Genomic DNA, 20,897 nt, shown 5'->3' with positions numbered 1-20,897 from the left:
AGATGTATTGCTCTATACTGAAAGAGAAGATGCTACCATCACTCCGTGCCCTTGGTCGTTGTGCACTTTTCCAACATGACTAAACACACATCTAAGGCCACTGTTGGATTTCTGAAGAACAGGGTGAAAGTGATTCAGTGGCCAAGTATGTCTCCTGATCTGAACCCAATCGAACACCTATGGGGAATTCTGAAGAGACAAGTTGAGCATCACTCTCCATCCAGCATCCAGTCACTAAAAGAGGTCACTGGTGAAGAATGGAAAAAGATTGATGTCGCAAAATGTCGCCAACTTGTTCATTCCATGCCTAGAAGACTTGGTGCTGTCATTAAAAATCATGGAGGCCATACAAAGTACTAGATATAGTAGTTTTTGTTGTGGGGTGTACTCATTTTTGCATCGCCCTAATTTGAGTAAAACTGAAAAATGTGTAATCTAAGTTTATCTTATTAACCTTACTTTCACGTTATAAGTTAAACAGATGTTATATTAAACTTTGTCTTGTCAACATTTTGGAAATTGTTTGTGTTCATTGAGATATTGTTTAAAATGTTACTTTTCAAAGGGGGTGTACTCATTTACGCTGAGCACTGTAGTTACAGCAAACACACAAGTCAGCAACTTAAGTCCAGAAAATGTCATCATTGCAAGACTGGTGATGCTTTCACAGCTGAGACTAAAGTAGCTGCTTTTCATTGTCTCATCTTTCATTCATTTATAAGTCTCATTAGCACCATGCAATTAAAACAGCTTGTACAGGTACATGAGATAGGATTCATTAGACATTTCTGTCTGAAACAAGTACAGCAGAAGACAAGCATAATAAATGTGCCTGACACGCTTTCTCCAGAAGGAACACTATGAAATTCAATCACAAGTGGTCAGTGGAGACAGCTCTAAACTGCTACGTGTCTCTCTGTCCACTTGTAATCATTTCACTTGAGACAGATGTTCACCAGGTGTGAACAGGCCCTAATATTCTGCATTTGATTTTTTAATATATTGTGCTCCAAAAGAAAATGTAATTGTACACACAAAAGATACTGCAATTGTAATGTGTGTGCAGGATATAACCTATGGAACGTTTATTTTGCTGATTTCATGTCAAAATTATAAAAATAATGCTAAATATTTCGTGAATGCAGTGTGCGTTCTCTCTCTCTCACCAATAGAGAAACCAGGCTTTTAGTGTTTTTTTTTTCAGTGTATTTATATTATACACTCAAAAGCTGTGGACACCTGACCACCTGTGAGCACCGACTGCATTACAGTGCATCACATTACAGACATTTATAGAGATGAAAGTGGAGCAAAGAAAAAACCCCTGAACTTTTGAAAGTCAAACTAAGATGAGGGGGGGCAACATCCCCCGAAAATATTTTAATAACATAACACGCAAAACCCTGCATTCTAGTGCATTTTAGTACTTATTTTCACTAAAACAAGTTATAACTTTTAAGCCTTTTTCTTTCATGTACATTAATGATTAACATGTCAAAAATATCAAATTTAATTCTCCTAGTTAATGAGTAATTTTCAGGAGTGCATTTAGAAAACGCGGTGATTTTCCTGGCTACATAGTTAATTACTTTGAAAAAAATCAGACAGTTGAAGGTAAACTCAGCAAAATCCCAAAACAGTACTGTTAAAAAGTGCTGTTAGAGTTTCTATTAGAGTTTCTATTAGAGTTAAGGTCTATTAGAGTTTCTAAAGCTTTCAGGTTTCAATGTTGGGGACATTGAGCCTCATTTATCAATCTTTTAGGAGAGTTGTGGGATTGTATAAGCTAAAGTGAACTAAAAATTTCCAATTCATATTTATGCGAGTTGAAGCCAATTGTTTACATTAGTTTATATTGTCTGTAAATTTAAACACACCAATGAATACCAAATACAATTCCCCTGGAGAACACTGCTGTTAGACTCTCTTGTATTCCTTCCCCCACTTCCCGTGATCGCCGTTTTTACCCTCCAGTGTGACAAGTGGGTAAGCGCCATTGCCGGGCGCAGGACCGGACTGCTTGGTTGCGCTGGGTTACCTATACCTCTGCCCCTCCCCCCTCCCATGATCGCCCCCTCCTTCACCCCCTTGAGTCTCGAGTTTTCGTGTTGTATTGTGTTATTTTGTGCTCATGTGCTGAGGTGTTTTTTTAATGCTCCCACACTGTACTCCCCATAGGAGCATAGTGTGGGGGTTGCTTTTTTTCTCCTCCCCTTCCCTCATGTTACTCTGTATTTTTCATCCCTGTCTTCCTGTCCTGTCTATTCCCCCTGTGTCAATTGTATGTATGTATGCAGGCCCGCCGACAGGGGGGGACAAACGGGTATGTTGTCCCGGGCTCAGGAATGGGGAGGGCCCAGAACTGGGCTCTCATGAAGTTGCGATTATTTTATTTCATTTCGAAATAGGGCTGCACAATTAATCGAATTTAATCGAAAATCACGATTTTGGCTGCCACGATTAAATTAAATGAAAATTGCGATTTATTTCCATTTAAAATGCGAGCTCTGCTGCATATCTGATCAAGCACTTTTTGACCCGTACTCCGCCAAACCATTAGGGGGCGAACCGACGCATGTAAGGTTTCATTACTCCGCCTAAATAAGCAAGCAAGCCAAGTGCGCAGAGCTTCAGTGCAGCGGTATCCAGTGTTGCCAGATTGGACGGTTTTAAGTGCATTTTGGCTGATTTGAACATATTTTGGGCTGGAAAACGTCAGCAGTGTCTGGCAACACTGGCGGTATCTTCTTCAAGGGGTGATAGCGTGAGAGTAGGTAACAGATTGAGCGTATTTAGCACTGGAGGCAATGTTGTGACCTGCCTTCGCTCATGTTTAAAGCCAGAGCATGTTGATAGGCTGGTCTTTCTAGCTAAAAACTTGTAGGCCTCAGTATAATGCTATGTAATTGTTGCAATTGAGTTTTCAGTTCCTTCATCCTTTGGTAATTTCTTGGATAAATTTCATTTATTTGTCATTTGGAAATCAGAATTTCTCTTTTAAATTTCATTCTGCACTGAAAGCTGTTCATATTGTTTGTTTGAATATAGTGAAATAAAATTTAAGTGATTTCCCTAACATCAAGAATAATCGTGATTACAATTTTGATCAAGATAATTGTGAATATCATTTTTTCCATAATCGTGCAGCCCTATTTCAAAATGTGTTGATTTGGGGGAGAAATGTGCTATATTTGCATTCAATAAATGATTTCTAGATCTTTTGCCTTTATTGTCTTTGAAAAAGGCATCAAGAACCCCCTACCACCCCTAATGCAAAAATAGTTTGGTCTAACTCTTTGATTAAGGGGAAAAAACTGACATCGTTCGATCATAGCGCTTCGACAATCAGCGTGCGTGCCATTTGCCAACATACACAAGTCAGGAGCACAGAAAAGAAAAGAGAAAAAGAGAGGAAGAAACCAAGAGACTCAGGGGCTCACTGCATAAATATTTTAAAAAAGATTCGGATGATGCAGCAGGTACTAGCAAAGGCAGTGGGGCAGCTGAGCCAGGTAAGACACAGCCAACTTTTTCCAGCCCCGTAAAGTAACCCCAACCACGGCACGCAATTCATGTTACAAACGAGGGGAGAGCAAGTCACACTGAACACCATATCAAACGCACAGGGCATTGAATCATTTCATAACCACAACGGCTTAATAACATTGTGTTTCATATATCTGATTGAAGCTAAGAATATTCACATTAGCCCGCAATCATATCCCGCCGTTTCTCGAGCGGTGTGTTCTTCTCTGCTTTTCACACTGGACAGTACACACGCACAGTATACTATGTTCGCCCCCAGCCCTGCCCAAAATCCCCCATCCCCCCATCCATCGCTGCTCCTTCAAGAGCACCCCAATTGCATGATTATAGTAGACAATCCATGAGTTTAGGAAGGCATTGCGGGGGCTGTCGCATGCAGGCTTGGGGCGTAACGGAATACATTTAATGGCATTCGGGGGGGGGGGGCATTCAGAGCATTTTGTCCCGGGCCCAGCCAAAGCTGTCAGCAGCCCTGTATGTATGTATGTATGTGTATGTATGGATGGGTTGACAGCTAATTTCACTCGTACTTGTGACTACGTGACAAAGGCTTCATTCATTCATTTCTCATGTAAATCAGGGGCGTCGCTCGGATTTTTCAAGGGGGGGTTACACACTGACTGGCAGCCTGAGTACATTATGTAACAAAAATAATTACCATTGCTAGTTTTAGGCAGCTTAGAAACCGGCTCTTCCATTATTGCTGTTTCTTCCACGTTTTCTTGATGTTGTGTTCTAGAAACGGCACTAAAACTTAGCTTCGAAGCCACAAAATGCAACTTTGATGGAAAAAAATATATATAATAAATTGCTTACCTCTCTTCACGTCGAAAGGAGCAAAGTTTTGCTTGTTTTGACATGGCAAATTATTAACACGAGGAAATACTTGTAATTTGCAACTAAAAAGACTTCAGCTACACTGACAGCTTGACCATGCTTTCTAGTGCGATTGTGTTGCGCTTGCGCAGAACGGTGTCAGTCCTGCGCGCCTTAACACGTGCACCTGAAGGCGCGCCTTGGGCGCGCGTGCCGAGAACACCTGTTTTTAATCAGTGAACTATGTTTGGGCTATTTAAGGACAAGGACAATGTGAAGTATTACGCCGCGTCTAGGAACGCGAAAAATCCGAAAAATGAATGTCTCCATTCGGAAAACCGGAGATTTTCAAGAGTTTTGTCAAATATCCGGGTAAATCCGGAAGACTTTCATCCCTGCATTTAGCAGACACTCTTATCCAGAGCGACAAATAACGTACTCAGGGCAGCCCAGGGAGCAGTTGGGGGTTAGGTGCCTTGTTCAAGGGCACTTCAGCCATTCCTGCTGGTCCAGGGAATTGAACCAGACAAAGTTTAATAAAAGCACTTGTCAGTGAAGCAATGCCTCCCAGGGTTTAGGTAAGTTCTTGAGTTCCTAGCACATGTACAGAGGACAAATACATCACTGGCATGTTAAGCCAACATGCATGTTATGGTTTATGTTACGGTTTATTCATGATTTGCATTACCACTACAACCATCTATAATAATAATAATAATAATAATAATAATAATAATAATATAAAATTAGGTACTACCTAATAGCGGAGCTTCCATTCAAGTGAAAACAAACATGCAACAGATGATGTACTCTGATGTGTTTCAATTTCAATTTTATCATGAGAAGATAAATTTCTCCAAACTCACATGTATATTATTCTTTTTATTACTATAAACTACAGTGTGCTTTAGGGATTTATAGCAAAATGTTTTGAAAACAAAAGATACACGATTCATGAAAACAATGACTAGATTCAGGTCAACTTGTCAGATCCCGAAGGATTTCGCAGTGATTTCAAAATCAACATCACTATTTAGAATTAAATTCCCACAACTCATCATTTCTATTAATTCATTTTTACACATTTTCTTTCTCTTTCAGCTTGTTGCTTTTCTTGTGAAAGATTTCTTCGCCTTTCTGTAGCTCTTTCACGTCTTCTTTCCTTTTCTTCCTCTGTCAAAACTCTCTTTCTTGTCCCGGTTTTGACTTTAGCTTTCTCTCCTTGGTTAACTTGTTCTGACATCTTTTTAAAGTTTCTATTAAAGTTTGTAAAAAATGATTATTATTTTGTTGTGCTGTTTGAGTTGTTCTTGGTGGAAAAACCCAATAAATATGAAATTATCTGTAGACAAAAATAAGTTATGTAGGCACGCTCGCGCTTCTAGTTCCCGCCAAAATCAAACAGCCAATCAGAATCGCGAGGGGCACAGACAGACGTACGTACACGGCTTTGATCCCCATGTGTCCATGAAAAATCAACTCGATGGGTTGCCATATTTAAGTATGGAGCTCCGCTAAAAATAAAATATTGGACATTTACTCCCTTTGTTTTAAATATTTAATATTTTGGATCCCACTGTATGTCTGTAACTCTTATCCTGCAAAAAGGGAGAAGAGGAATCTCTTAATTGGCAGCAACAATGTGATGTTGCACATTTACAGAGGATCATAGAGCTGTGTTTTGCTGACTACAGCAGAAATGCATGTAAAAGCCCTGCTTGTGTGCATCTCATTTCACACCACTGACAACTTTTACCTGGACCATTTTAGTGTGCAGGCCTTGTCCCATTTCTGTTCCACCATGGGTGAGAAGGACTGAGCCATCTGTATAGATATGAATCAGTGCCCCTGCCTGGAAAAACAATCATTAGCAATACAGTCAATACACACAGTCTAGGACCACTGACAGGTAAAGTGAATAACCTTGATTATCTCATTACAATGGCATCTATCAAGGGGTGGGACATATTAGACAGCAAGGGAACAGTCCGTTCTTGAAGTTGATGTGTTGGAAGCAGGAAAAATGGGCACGCGTAAGGAGCTGAGTGACTTTGACAAGGGCCAAATTGTAATGGATAGATTACTGGGTCTGAGCATCTCCAAAATGACACATCTTGTGGGGTGCTCCCAGTGTGCAGTGGTTACACTGCAAAAAATTGAAAACTGAATTTGAAGAGAAAATTACTTACTAGTAGTGAAATTATCTTGCTGCATGGACAGATATTTTTACTTGATAAGACATCTTAGAGTAAGTTGGTTGCAATCTAGAACTAGGTTTAATAATCTCAGAATTGGTGTCTTGTATTCTTCTAATAGGAAATGTTAGATCGTTTCAACTATTTTCAAGATATTTTCACTTGCTAAGATATCATTTTTTGCAGTGTAGTACCTACCAAAAGTGGTCCAAGGAAGGACAACCTGTGAACCGGCGACAGGTTCCCGACATACAGCGGGTGTCGAAGGCTCATTGATTCAAATGGAACATCCCCATATGGTTTGGAGAAATGACCCAGTCATCATTACATTACATGACATTACAATTTGGCCCTTGTCAAAATTGCTCAGATGCTTATGCTTGCCCATTTTTCCTGCTTCCAACACATCAACTTCAAGAACTGACTCTTCTCTTACTGCCTAATATATCCCACCCCTTGACAGGTACCATTGTCATGAGATAATCAATGTTATTCACTTTATCTCTCAGTGGTTTTAATCAACCCCCCCCAGAACTGAAATTGCCTTAATTTGTATTAAATCATTCATTATGTTGTTTTCAAAATTACTTACAAACAAAAAATATGAGATTTGTTGCCATCAGAAGTCATGTAATCAATTGAATGGAGTCAACCGGTGTGTAATTAAAATGCCACATGATCTCAGTAAACACATACCTGTTTCAAGAAATCCCCACAGTTTGGTATACCAAATACATAACATTATGAAGACCAACGAGATATCAAAACAAGGATGGAACAAGTTCTAGAAATGCTCAATCAGGGTTTGGTTATAAAAAAAATCCCTAACTATGTACATCCAGCAGAGCACTGTTACATATATTATTTAAAACATGGAAAGAATATAAGCAGGGCTCTACATTAACTTTTGAAACCACTTGTCCTGTCGGGCAAGTTGAAAGGAAATTTACTTGGCCGAATGTGAAGTTGACTTGTCCAAAGAAAAATTTGAGAAAAAAACCACAAACTATTTGTAATAAACTAATTTCACCAGAATTACTTTAACACAAAAATCTATTCACTGCAGAAAAAAATTAGACTCCATCAATCATTAATTTATTTATGAGAAATTGAAAACCAGAAAATTAAAATTATATATATTTTCATTTTTAAATTATTAACTTTTAATATATATCCTCCACTGATTAATTGTTGTTGTCTAATTATTCAGTGTGGCTCCTGTATGGTATTTAATAGTTGCGATGAAAGTTGAGGTGTTTTTTAGGTTTTTGTTGCGATTACATTGCGGGAGGAAGTGAAAGTTGCGAGAAATTGTTGCGATTTTCTCTTTTTGTGATTAAAATTGAGTATGTTAAATATTAAGTTATTACTGAAAAACTATTGATTAAAAAACAAAGACACTGAGAAATGGTCCTATAAACAACTTTACCAATATAAAAGATTACCAGGACTACAAAAATGCAGAAAAATAGGCTTTACTTATCCAAATGCACCTGTTGGTTCAAAAGTTAAAGTGCATAGAACCTCACAGTACAACATGAAGTTACCTTAAAATATAATATAAATGCCTCAGCTTTCATGTAAGAAAAAAACTATTAATACTAGTACTGTGTGCAGGCAGTCTCTCCTTAAGACTAAATTAAACAATAATTATAAGCTAATAAAATAAATGGCTCAGGCTTCATAGAAGAAAAAAAAACAATTTGAACAGAATCTCACAGTATGATGCTGAAGCTGCCTAAACAATGGAAAATAAAATACCATTTTGGCAAAAATGTTGGCAGCCATTAATTTCTTGTATTAAGTAAAAAAAATAATGTAAAGTGCACACAGTCCTTCACTGTAAACATAACACACTTTCAGTAACAGAATTTAAGCCTATATAAATACTGACTCGCACATGCTGCTTCTCTTGAACGTATACACAGAAGTAAGGCGGAAGGTAGTTTTTCGACGTCACCTCAAGACAACGCCAACGATTGGTCAAATTTGCGGGAAAGTTGCGGTGATTGGATATAATTGTAACACCGCCCTGAATTCATGGGGATTGGTTGAATTTGTGTTGATGTTGCAAATAGCAACATCGCGAAATCCTGGAGGGTCTGGTAAACGACCGATTACTTTTCAGCTCAAATACACGAAGCGGTATTGGCCGGTTTCGCAAGTGGAATATTGCGCATGCGCACATCGTTCTTTCCGAAAAGAAACATCCGGCGATTCATCAAAACAATATGTCGAGTGCGATGCTTCGGGAATCATGTGAATAAACTGATAAATTTGATATGTAACCTGAATATCGACATATTTTGGCACTTGTCCGATCAGACAAGTAACTGAGATAATTAACTTGTCCGACATAAAGGATCACTTGTCCCGGACAAGCGGACAACTGTTAATGTCGAGCCCTGTATAAGACAACTGTGACTCTGCATAAAGGAGGCTGTCTACTAAAAGTCAGGAAGGCATTAAGTCAAACAAGCAACAAAGAGACCAAGGATAATTCTGGTGTAGCTGAAGATGAGAAAGTCACAGGACATCTAAAGCACTGATACTCCACAAAGCTGGGCTTAAGGGAAACATGGCAGGCATTTTATCAAATCCCATTTGGAGTTTGTCAAAAGGCATATGTGTTGGATGCTTACATGGAAACATTTGGAATGAATGATTGAGATTGTGCACAAAGCTCTGGGTTTGATGAGAAGCCAACACCCTGGGATCATTCTGAAAACACCATCCCCACAGTGAAGTATGATGGTGGTAGCATCATGTTGTGGGGATGAACCAAGATGAGGAAACTGGTCAGGGCTGAGAACTGAGAATGTGAGGCTAGGGAGAAGGTTCACTTTCCAACAGGACACTGGCCCTACGTACACTGCCACAGCTACACTGCCACAGCTACACTGGAGTGGTTCAAAATGAAGAACTTCTGCTTTTTTGTTTAATTAAGTTTTGTGTAACATCTCATCTCATTATCTCTAGCTGCTTTATCCTGTTCTACAGGGTCGCAGGCAAGCTGGAGCCTATCCCAGCTGACTACGGGCGAGAGGCGGGGTACACCTTGGACAAGTCGCCAGGTCATCACAGAGCTGACACATAGACACAGACAACCATTCACACTCACATTCACACCTACGGTCAATTTAGAGTCACCAGTTAACCTAACCTGCATGTCTTTGGACTGTGGGGGAAACTGGACCACCCGGAGGAAACCCACGCGGACACGGGGAAAACATGCAAACTCCACACAGAAAGGTCCTCGCCAGCCACGGGGCTCGAACCCGGACCTTCTTGCTGTGAGGCGACAGCGCTAACCACTACACCACCGTGCCGCCCCCAATCAAGGCATTGTACAAAGTGAAAAAAAAAAAAATGACAACCTGGTTGAGGAAGACTGCATTGAAGCTGATGCCGAACTTTGTGGGAATGATGGACAACCCTCTTTTGGTCCAACGATTCTGTCTGCATCACAACAAAACACCAGTAACACCAAATCAATTCCTTTTTCCAACTTATTTAATCAAAAAAAGCTTGAGACGATTAAATGAAACACCTTTATCTCTCATGTTATAAATATATGTAGCCACTCACTTGTTATACTGCTCCACCTTGGCTTTCCAGTGGTGGAAGTCTGAGTTGGTTATGCACTCTTCCCAGCAGCGCTGTATGGTAAACTGGTCCAGACACTGGTTAAAGGGGGTGTAGTCTCCCTGCTTATATAGATTCAGCTTCCTCACCTGCAAGTTCAAAGAAGGTAAATGTTAGGTAAATGTTTTCAATATAAAAGGTAACTTGCATGTTGTAGATGGTTGCTATGCTACAGTATCAAAGCTACCTTGCAATCACATACTGTGTGTTGCAGTGCAATCTCAAGGCTTTAAGAATACACTAAATGATTTCTTTAAAAGTCTGATAGCCAAACTGAACCTTTTCAGCTGGGAGGCCACAATGCAGAGCAATATCACTTATCCAACTCTCTGCTACCATCATTCCCTGAGGCCCACCAAAGCCCCGAAATGCAGTGTTAGATGGCAGATTGGTTTTACATATGTAGCCAGTCCCACGAATGTGAGGGATGTTATAGCAGTTGTCCATATGGAAGAGTGCACGTTCCATAATCTAAAAGAAAGTAAAAATATACTATTATGCTAGAACCTCAGCTACAAAATAAGTTAAATTACATAAAGGTAATTCCAACAGCAAAATCTGGTTTGATAAATGAAATACATGGATATATTATGGAGCATGAATGTCATGTTTCTGATACTCACAGACAAAGAAAGATCCATGGAATTTCCTGCATTGCTGTAGAAGGTCACATCAAGAGCCATCACTTTTCCATTCTTCTTGAATCCAACCTTAACAAATCATAACAGAAGAAACTCTGGTGAGACAGCTGAGTAGCTTTCAAAAGTATTTATCAAATATACTGTCACACAATAGTCATGAAATCAATTAGTATATATCTTTTGACACTCTCTCTTCAATGATGAGCAACATTTCCAGCAAAGATTCCTGAGTAAATTATATGCATGCCCCATTTCCAGAAAAGTTGGGATATTTTCCAAAATGCAATAAAAACAAAAATCTGTGATTTGTTAATTCATGTGAAGCTTTGACAATTGACAAAAATACAAATAAAAGATTTTCAATAGTTTTACTTACCAACTTAATTGTATTTTGTAAATATAAACAAAGTTAGAATTTGATGCCTGCAACACACTCAAAAAGGTAGGACAGAGGCAATATTACCATTGTATTACATCACCTTTCCTTTAATAACACTTTTTAATCATATGAGATCTGAGGATACTAATTGTTGCAGCTTTACAATTGGAATTTTTCCATTCTTGCTTGATACAAGATTTCAGCTGCTCAACAGTCCGTAGTTGCCATTGTCTGATTCTCCTCTGATGCCACATACATTCTCAGTCGGAGACAGGTCTGGACTGGCAGCAGACCAGTCAAGCACACACACTCTGTCTACAAAGCCATGTTGCTGTAGCCCATGCAGAATGAGGCCTGGCATTGCCCTGCTGAAATAAGCAGGGACTTCCTGGGAAGAGACATTGCCTTGATGATAATATGTCTCTCTAAAATCCCAATATATGTTTCCGCATCAATGGTACCTTCACAGACATGCAAACTCACCCATGTTATGGGCACTGATGCACGCCTGTACCATCACAGATGCTGGCTTTTGCACCTTTTTTTGATGACAAACTGGATGGTCGTATTCACCTTTGGCACTGAGAACTTGACGTCTGGTTTTCCCGAAAACAAGCTGAAATGTGGACTCATCTGATCACAGCACACATTTCCACTGTCTTTCGGTCCATCTGAGATGAGTTCAGGCCTAGAGGAATTGGTGGCATTTCTGCATAGAAATGATGAACGGTTTCTTCCTTGCATAATACAGTTTCAGGTTGCATTTCTGGATGCAGGGGCGGCACGGTGGTGTAGTGGTTAGCGCTGTCGCCTCACAGCAAGAAGGTCCGGGTTCGAGCCCCATGGCCGGCGAGGGCCTTTCTGTGCGGAGTTTGCATGTTCTCCCCATGTCCGCGTGGGTTTGCTCCGGTTTCCCCCACAGTCCAAAGACATGCAGGTTAGGTTAATTGGTGACTCTAAATTGACCGTAGGTGTGAATGAGAGTGTGAATGGTTGTCTGTGTCTATGTATCAGCCCTGTGATGACCTGGCAACTTGTCCACGGTGTACCCCGCCTTTCGCCCGTAGTCAGCTGGGATAGGCTCCAGCTTGCCTGCGACCCTGTAGAACAGGATAAAGCAGCTAGAGATAATGAGATGAGATGAGATTTCTGGATGCAGCAGCGGCGAACGGAGTGAAGTGACACTGTTTTTCCGAAATACTCCCGAGCCCACGTGACTATATTTGTCACATTAGCATGACAGTTTCTCAGGCAATGCTGCCAAAGGGCTCGAAGGTCATGCACATTCAACAGTGGTTTCCAACCTTGCCCTTTATGGACTGAAATGTCTGCGAATTCCCTGAATCTTTTGACAATATGATGTCCTGTAAATTTTGAAAAACCTAAAATCTTTTGTTGAGAAATGTTCTTTTTTTAATTGACTAATAATTCTCTCACAAATTTTGGCACAAAGGAGTGAGCCACAACCCATCCTTGCTTGCAAAGACTGAGCCTTTGGTGCTGCTCCTTTTATACCCAAAGCATGTTACCAATTAACCTGCTTATTGTGGAATCTTCCAAAATGGTGTTATTTGAATATCCTATAAACTTTTCAGTCTTATTTTCCCTCTGTCCCAACTTTTTTCAGTATGTTGCAGGCATCAAATTCTAACTTCATTTATATTTACAAAATACAATTAAACTGGTCAGTAAAACTCTTGAAAATCTTTTATTTCTACTTTTGTCAGTTAAATAAAGGTTCATGTGAATTAACAAATCACAGGTTTTTGTTTTTATTGCATTTTGTAAAGTATCCCAATTTTTCTGGAAATGGGGTTGGTACAATTCTTACCTTGTAATATCCAAAGAATGGGTGCCGACCTCCAGTAATCAACATGTCCTCATCACGGTCCAACATGCACCGGACTGGTCTCTTGACTCTACAGAGGATACATTGGAACTATTCAGGGAGGCATTTCTGAGTAATAATAACTAAACTGTAAATATTTCCAAACAATTTTTGTCTTACTTCTGAGCAGCAATAGCCACAGCTGTCGAGAGCATGGTGCTGCGGCTCTCTTTCCCTCCGAATCCTCCTCCCATTCTCTTAACTCGGCACACAATATGACTGGCTGGCACTCCTAACGCTTTGGCCACAAGTGTCTAAAACCCAACAGTAAAAACTGCTATTCTGGAATTTTTATTAGTTCTTCAGTTTTATTATTATTGACATGAGAATGTAAAAAAACCAAACAAACCTGAATACATCCCAAACATGTTATGTATATATACACTGAATGAACTGTGCATACTATGTATCTGATAGCAAATAGTGAAATAACTACACTTCAGTTTATGATTACTTGTGTTTTGGTGGCTGCCTGTGTGGACACAAACAGCTCCATTTCACCATCCTCTCCTCGAGGGACAGCCAGGGTGCAGTTTGTCTCCAAGTAAAAATGTTCCTGTCCCCCTATGTGTATTTCACCTGAGAACACCGAATCAGAACATCACTCACAACACAGCTAATGTTAATCACAGTGGAAGTAGTTTAGTGGAAGCATGGTTCCAAACAAACATCAATCTACAGCATTATGCGCCTTAACCTGGAGCAGACATCTTATAATTTTAACAATAAAAACTAAATATTTAAGGCAATTTAAGATTTCTTACAAATATAAATTTATTCAGTCTTTAAATATAATGATATATTAGTTAGTTAATGATCTTCCTGAAATGATTAGGTGCTATAATACCTTGTAGGATGTGATCAGACTCTTGAAAGCCCTGCGCAAGATCTCCTCTCTCTATAGTTCTCACTGGCTGGTAGAATGACTGATTGGCAATGGCATCCTGGACAAGAGAAGATTAAAGCAAAAGCCAATAATTACCACTTGCCATTGCTTTAAATTCACATGAGACACATGGATTCCCTTAAAGATGCAGAAATTACATTTTGGATATTTAATATTACTCATTGTGGCAGCGGGGGCGTGGCTCAGCGTCAGTCTGTGAATGGAGGGCAGAGTCAGGGAAGGTGAGTGGTCGTGTCACTACACCTGTTGTCAATTAACGTGTGTTTGTGTCTCCCTCAGTGACCACCCCCGATAAAAGGAGAGTGAGAAGGGGAGGTTGGCGCCGAGGGCTTGTTGACAACCTGTATGTGTGTGTAGTTTTTTTGAGCCCTATGCTGAAAAGCTATAAAATAAAAACCCCTCTTCAACGCAAACAGCCACCTGCCATGCTTCTGTGCTCCACCCACACCTGAATCTTGCTACAGTGGTGCTGAAACCCGGGACAAGTGCAGAAGGGAACAGCCCCATGGAGTCCTCGCCTTTCAAGGACCTCATCCATGCCCTCGCCACAGCCCAGCAGAACCAGCACCAAGCGCTGGTTGCCCTCCGGAAGGAGCAAGAACAACTGTTCGAAGTCTTGGTGCTGGCCCAACAGGAAGACCGCCAGGCGTTCTGGCACCTGCTCGCGTCGGCAGGGCCCACAACCGCCACCGGAGTGGACCCTCCCCACCTCACCCTAACGAAGATGGGGCCGCATGACGATCCGGAAGCCTTCCTCGCGCTCTTCGAGCAGGCAGCGGAGGCATGGAGTTGGCCGGTGAACCGGCGCGCCTCTTCCATTGGGCATACCTAACAACCTGTGTTTTCTTTCCCTCCCCTCCCCCACCCCAAATCTGTCCCTCTGAGTTACATGGAGTCAACAGGAAATCTTTTGGTGGAGAGGGTGGAGACCTCGACTGGCTATCGTAGCCTGCAGGGAATCGGCCGTCAGACATTCTGTCACATGTCCCAGACCCGGTGAAATGTCACTGAATTGTCTTGGCCAGCCCTAAGGGTTCCATCTGCATCTCATCATTGCTGAGGTGTGTGTGCTCCCATCACCCAATCAAGCATCCAGCCAGAGCAGGTCATGATATATTTTTTACCATATTAACATGCCATTGTTGTGTGTTATGCCTGATGTAAAGACACTCGTCTCTGCGAGCCTACCACACAGATTTAATACTTGTCATTTTTAGGGCATACCTAACAACATGTGTTTTCTTTCTCTCTCTCTTCCCCCCCCCCCCGCAATCTGTCCCTCTGAGTTACATGTTGGTCCTGGGATTGAGATGCTGGCCTCTTCTGCCCCTCGGACCTGCTTGATCCATCCTGGTGCCCTGTGTCTGGTCGGAGTTTTATCGCACCGCTCCTGTGAAGGACGGCCCCATGAGGACAGTTGAGGGTTATACCTGGAGGATGCTCTGGACTCTTACAGTAATGCTTTTATGGCTGAGGACTACAGTTGTCTTGCTAACTTTAGGACTGCAGTTATCATGAACAGTTTTGCACTCAAGTTTCCATCAATGAAGAGTTATAACATCAACGAAACTGTCCTCATGTTAAAACTGTTAATATTATAGTCAGGCTGTCTGTTGTTGCCCAAATGAGGATGGGTTCCCTTTTGAGTCTGGTTCCTCTCGAGGTTTCTTCCTCATGTCGTCTGAGGGAGTTTTTCCTTGCCACCGTCGCCACAGGCTTGCTCATTGGGGATAGATTAGGAATAAATTAGCTCATGTTTTAAGTCGTTCAAATTCTGTAAAGCTACTTTGCGACAATGTTTATTGTTAAAAGCGCTATACAAATAAACTTAACTTGACTTCCCCCTGCTGACAGGCGAGGCGCAGCTGGCCATGCTACAGCTCCCCGCCGACAGCTGGCTCATGGATGCCGACCCACGGAGAGCCATCCTCCAGCATGTCGGCCGCTCCCCAGAGCAACAGCGGCAGCGCTTCCGCTCGCTGCACTTGGAGGAGGTCGGCCACCCATTTGTGTTTGGGCAGCAACTCCGGGACGCCTGCCGGCGGTGGCTGAGGACAGACAACTGCGACGCCGAGGGAGTGATCGACCTGGTGACACTGGAACACTTCATTGCGCGACTTCCGGAAGGAACAGCGGAGTGGGTCCAGTGTCATCGCTCGGCGTCGCTGGACCAGGCGATCGAGCTGGCAGAAGACCACATGGTGGCAGTTCTGACAGCAGGAAGTCATGCTTCCTCTTCTCCTCTCTCTTCTCTCTCCCCATCTCCCTCCCGTCCTCGCCCAATTCCCCCACTGTGGAGGCGGGGGCCGGCTCCCCACCAGCCGGCCCAGCGCACCCGTGGTGTCCTCCCATTCCCCTCTTCCTTGTCTGTGTTTCCTCCCCCTCAGGTGAGTGGCGTCCGTAACACCGGTGCAGAGGGAGAGCCTGGGCCGGTGTGCTGGCACTGCGGGGAGCCAGGACATCTCCAAGATCAGTGGTCCACAATGGAGGTGGGCGCAGTGGTCCGGGTCCCCGACGCGCCAGAAATCGCACTTGATCAGGCCGGAGTGTATCGAATACCGGTAAGTGTCCAAGGGGATACGTATCAGGCTTTGGTGGATTCCGGCTGTAACCAGACCTCAATCCACCAAAGCCTGGTGCAAAGTGAGGCATTGGGGAGAGCACGAATGGTGAAGGTGTTGTGTGTGCATGGGGATGTTCACAACTACTATTTCGAGGGGAAAAGCATAGTGTAAAGGCGGCGGTTAACCCTCGTCTCACCCACTCGCTAATTTTGGGGACTGATTGACTGGGGTTTAAGGAATTAATGACGCACATAGTGAAGAGTGGGTCCTGCCGTAATTCAGCTAGGGAAAGCCCTGGAGTAGCATTGGCGGGAGAAGCTGTCACAGAGCCGTCTACATCAGCACCGTGACAGGGCGATACATGGAGTGAGGAGTGCCCCACCCCTCCTCCCTCTCTCAGGGATTCCCTTCGGGATTTCCCGTTAGAGCAGGCATGAGACGGGACTCTGCGGCATGCATTTAACCAAGTGAGAGTAATTGATGGTCAAATTCTCCAGCCAAATGTGACGCCAGCCTTCCCCTACTTTGCTATTATTAAACATAGGCTATACAGTACTGAGTGATGCAGGACACTCAAACTTGTGAAAAGATAACACCGCTGTTAATTCCGAAGAGCCACCGGGAATTCATATTCCAGGCAGCTCACTTTAATCCCATGGCCGGACACTTGGGGCAGGATAAGACACTAGCCCGAATAATGGCCCGGTTCTATTGGCCAGGGATTCGCGGGATGTCCATCGGTGGTGTGCGGCGTGCCGCGAATGCCAATTAGTAAATCCCGCGGCCACTCCAAAAGCGCCTTTGCGCCCTCTCCCTTTAATCGAGACCCCTTTCGAAAGAATTGGGATGGATCTCATCGGGCCATTAGATCAGTCAGCATGGGGATATCGCTTTATTTTAGTTCTGTTGGACTATGCAACGCGATATCCGGAAGCAGTGCCTCTTTGCAATATTTCAGCACGCAGTATAGCAGAAGCACTCTTCCACTTTATCTCCCGAGTTGGGATTCCGAAAGAAATCCTGACAGACCAAGGCACTATATTCATGTCATGCACACTGCGCGAGCTGTATGGGTTACTGGGGATTAAGCCTATCCGCACCAGCGTTTATCACCCACAAATGGATGGCTTAGTCGAACGGTTTAATTGAACCCTCAAAAATATAATTCAGAAGTTCATAAGCGAAGATGCACGTAATTGGGATAAGTGGCTCGAGCCCCTGTTATATGCAGTACGAGAGGTCCTGCAAGCCTCCACAGGGTTTTCACCATTTGAATTGTTATATGGGCGTAAGCCGCGTGGCATTTTGGATGTGCTATGTGAAAATTGGTGGCGGGACCTTCACCCAGTAAGAATGAAATTCAATACATTCTCGACCTGCATGCCAAACTCCACACACTCACGCACTTAACCCAGGAGAATTTGCGGCAGGTGCAAGAACGTCAAGTCCGACTGTATGACAAGGGCACGCACCTTAGGGAGTTCACACTGGGAGACAAAGTACTCGTACTCCTGCCCACGTCAAGCTCCAAATTGGTCGCCACGTGGCAAGGGCCCTTTGAGGTCACATGGCAAGTCGGGTATGTCGACTATGAGGTGAGGCAAATGGACAGGGGTGGGGCATTACAGATTTACTACCTCAATCTGTTAAAATGTTGGAATGAGGAGGTCCCCGTGGCATTGGAGTTGGTAATTCCGGAGAAGGTGGAGCTGGGGTCGGAGGTTCAAAAAAGAAAATTTACATCACCCACTGCTCCGGTCTCCTGGGAAGACCACCTCTCCCTGAAAGGTGGTCCGGGATGAACTTGAAGCCATGCTCGAAATGGGCATAATCGAGGAGTCCCACAGTGACAGGAGCAGCCCAGTGGTCCTGGTCCCCAAGACCGATGGGTCGGTCCGGTTCTGTGTGGACTATAGGAAAGTCAACACGGTGTCTAAATTTGACGCGTACCCAATGCCTCGCATTGACGAGTTGCTCAATCGATTAGGCACTGCTCGCTTTTATTCGACACTGAATTTAACAAAGGGATATTGGCAGATCCCCTTGACTCCTCTGTCCCGAGAGAAAACGGCCTTTTCCACACCATTTGGTTTACACCAATTCATCACACTTGCTTTTGGGCTGTTTGGGGCACCCGCTACATTCCAGCGGCTTATGGACAGGGTCCTCTGCCCCCACGCCACCTATGCAGTCACATATCTGGATGACATTATCATCTACAGTAATGACTGGCCACGGCACCTTGAACACCTTAGGGCCGTCCTAAAGTCGCTGAGGCGGGCGGGTCTCACAGCCAACCCAAAGAAATGTGTGATTGGGTGGGTGGAAGTATGGTATCTGGGTTTCCACTTAGGCCATGGGCAGGCGCGTCCCCAAATTAATAAGACCGAAGCGATTGCGGCCTGCCCAAGACCAAAAAGGGGGTGAGACAGTTCCCGGGGCTGGCTGGCTACTATCGGAGTTTCATACCTAATTATTCTGATGTCACCAGCCCGCTGACAGATCTCACTAAAAAGGGAGCACCAGATCTGGTCCAGTGGACAGAGCAATGCCAACAGGCTTTCTCTAGGGTAAAGGCTGCACTGTGTGGGGGGCCACTGTTACACTCCCCTGACTTTTCTCTCCCCTTTATTTTACAGACAGAGGCATCAGACAGAGGGCTGGGGGCTGTTCTGTCCCAGAAGGTGGAGGGGGAGGAGCGTCCCATGCTGTACATTAGCCGAAAGCTGTCGATGCGAGAGGGCAGGTACAGCACGATTGAAAAAATCTTTTGCCATGAAGCTCCTAGCAATGCCTAGGGGTGCAATGGAGAAGAGGTGAAAAATAGCTGGGTAAGTCAGCATGAATGACAGGTATTTTGTCTAAAGTAGGCATCGATTACAGTAACTGTGCACCATCATTGTTGTTCTTAGAGGTGACGATGTACATGTACTCCCTATATCCTGTAGAGTGATGGGTCACATCCCAGCCTGATGGGAAGCTAAGGGTAATTCTGGATCACACACTGGCAGCATAATTTACAGATCGGTCTCAGGGTTTACCCTTGCATTGACTAGACTCAGAATATATGCTTGTTTTATAATGAATTGTTTGGAATAACTTATGAGTCAGAGGAAAGAGCAAAACCAATTACCAAATAAAATACTAAGAACTAAAAAATTGCTAAAAGGTGGCCCCTTATGTTGTTTGGGCCCTCAGCAATTTCTGACATGGCCAAATGAACAAGCTGGTGATGGTTGACTAACTGACCAGTAGTGTTTCTCAAATCACTTATGAGAGACTTCATGCCCATCTGACAGAACAAGAGGTTTGAATGCATTTTTTTTTATAGATTTGTGTATATTTCATGACTTTTTTTTTCTATTTACCCATGCTCCTTCAGTGTCTGAAAGCACCAGTCACCTCTGGTAGGTAAACATGTATATGATAAACCTAGTGAAGCTTTATCTTTATAGTGCATGTTTTTAACCCGCTGTAGCCATTTCTCTGAATAAAATAAATTAATGTGTCTTTTATGTCATTCTCAAGCTCACAGATAAACTATAAGGTTATACCTGCAAACAGTCAACATTCAGGATGACAGGATGAATATGCAATGTATGATGCAATGCTCAGTATGGCAAGCTGCAATGTGCTTAATGATCTGAACCCTACAGTATAAACTGGGAACTCATCCATGTCCTTGCCAACATCCACAACATCCCTCATCAGGAACAGCTGTTCCAGGCACTGCTGCAGGTCCAAAAGAAGGATCAGCAGCTACTATGGAGCCTGGTCTAGCAGACGGGTACTCTAGCAGCAGCCCCAGTGTTTGGTGATGACACACCCTACATCACGGTGATGCAGAAGATGCGTCCTCAGGACAACCCCGAGGTATTCACAGAACTTTGAGTGTGCTGCAGAAACATGGGTTTGGCCAGATTTGTGATGGGTGGTCTGCCTATTGCAGCTACTGTATGGGGAGGCCCACCTTGTAGTCCAGAAGCTCCCCTGTCATGAACCTACTGGGGTACCTGAACCCAAAGTGAGGAATCCTGCAACACGTTACCTGCACCATGGAACAGCATCATCAGCAGTTCTGCTCACCGACACTGGGTGAGCTCAGCTGCCCATTTACTGTTGTCTAGCAGTTCTGTGATGCAGGAGATGACTGACTTTTTTTAGCTGGAAATATAGCTTCAATGCCCCCCCCCCCCCCCCCCCCCCCTTTACCTCTCTCTGTCCCCTTCACCGCATATTCTGAGTGCTGAGACTTTAGCTGTGACACTGAAGATAGAACGAAGACTAACATTTCCTTCCCCGTATGCAAAATCCCA

General features: G+C 43.3%; 1 protein-coding gene across 1 annotated transcript in view; it reads right to left on the bottom strand.

Moving 5' to 3' along the window:
- xdh (xanthine dehydrogenase) overlaps positions 1–20,897 on the bottom strand; it is a 121,555-nt gene that overhangs the window by 10,291 nt on the left and 90,367 nt on the right. The window contains exons 20-28 of the mRNA XM_060932908.1: positions 13,958–14,054; positions 13,565–13,689; positions 13,231–13,364; positions 13,054–13,141; positions 10,826–10,912; positions 10,482–10,673; positions 10,146–10,291; positions 9,935–10,016; positions 6,119–6,214 (exon numbers count right to left, since the gene is read on the bottom strand). Coding sequence (XP_060788891.1) covers positions 6,119–6,214; positions 9,935–10,016; positions 10,146–10,291; positions 10,482–10,673; positions 10,826–10,912; positions 13,054–13,141; positions 13,231–13,364; positions 13,565–13,689; positions 13,958–14,054 — 1,047 coding nt within the window. The remainder of the gene's footprint in view (positions 1–6,118; positions 6,215–9,934; positions 10,017–10,145; positions 10,292–10,481; positions 10,674–10,825; positions 10,913–13,053; positions 13,142–13,230; positions 13,365–13,564; positions 13,690–13,957; positions 14,055–20,897) is intronic.

The sequence above is a fragment of the Neoarius graeffei genome, chromosome 11, assembly GCF_027579695.1.
Source record: "Neoarius graeffei isolate fNeoGra1 chromosome 11, fNeoGra1.pri, whole genome shotgun sequence".
In the NCBI taxonomy this organism is placed as follows: domain Eukaryota; kingdom Metazoa; phylum Chordata; class Actinopteri; order Siluriformes; family Ariidae; genus Neoarius; species Neoarius graeffei.
Note: the sequence above shows the minus strand (reverse complement) of the source record. Positions and strands in the feature narration are given on the sequence as shown.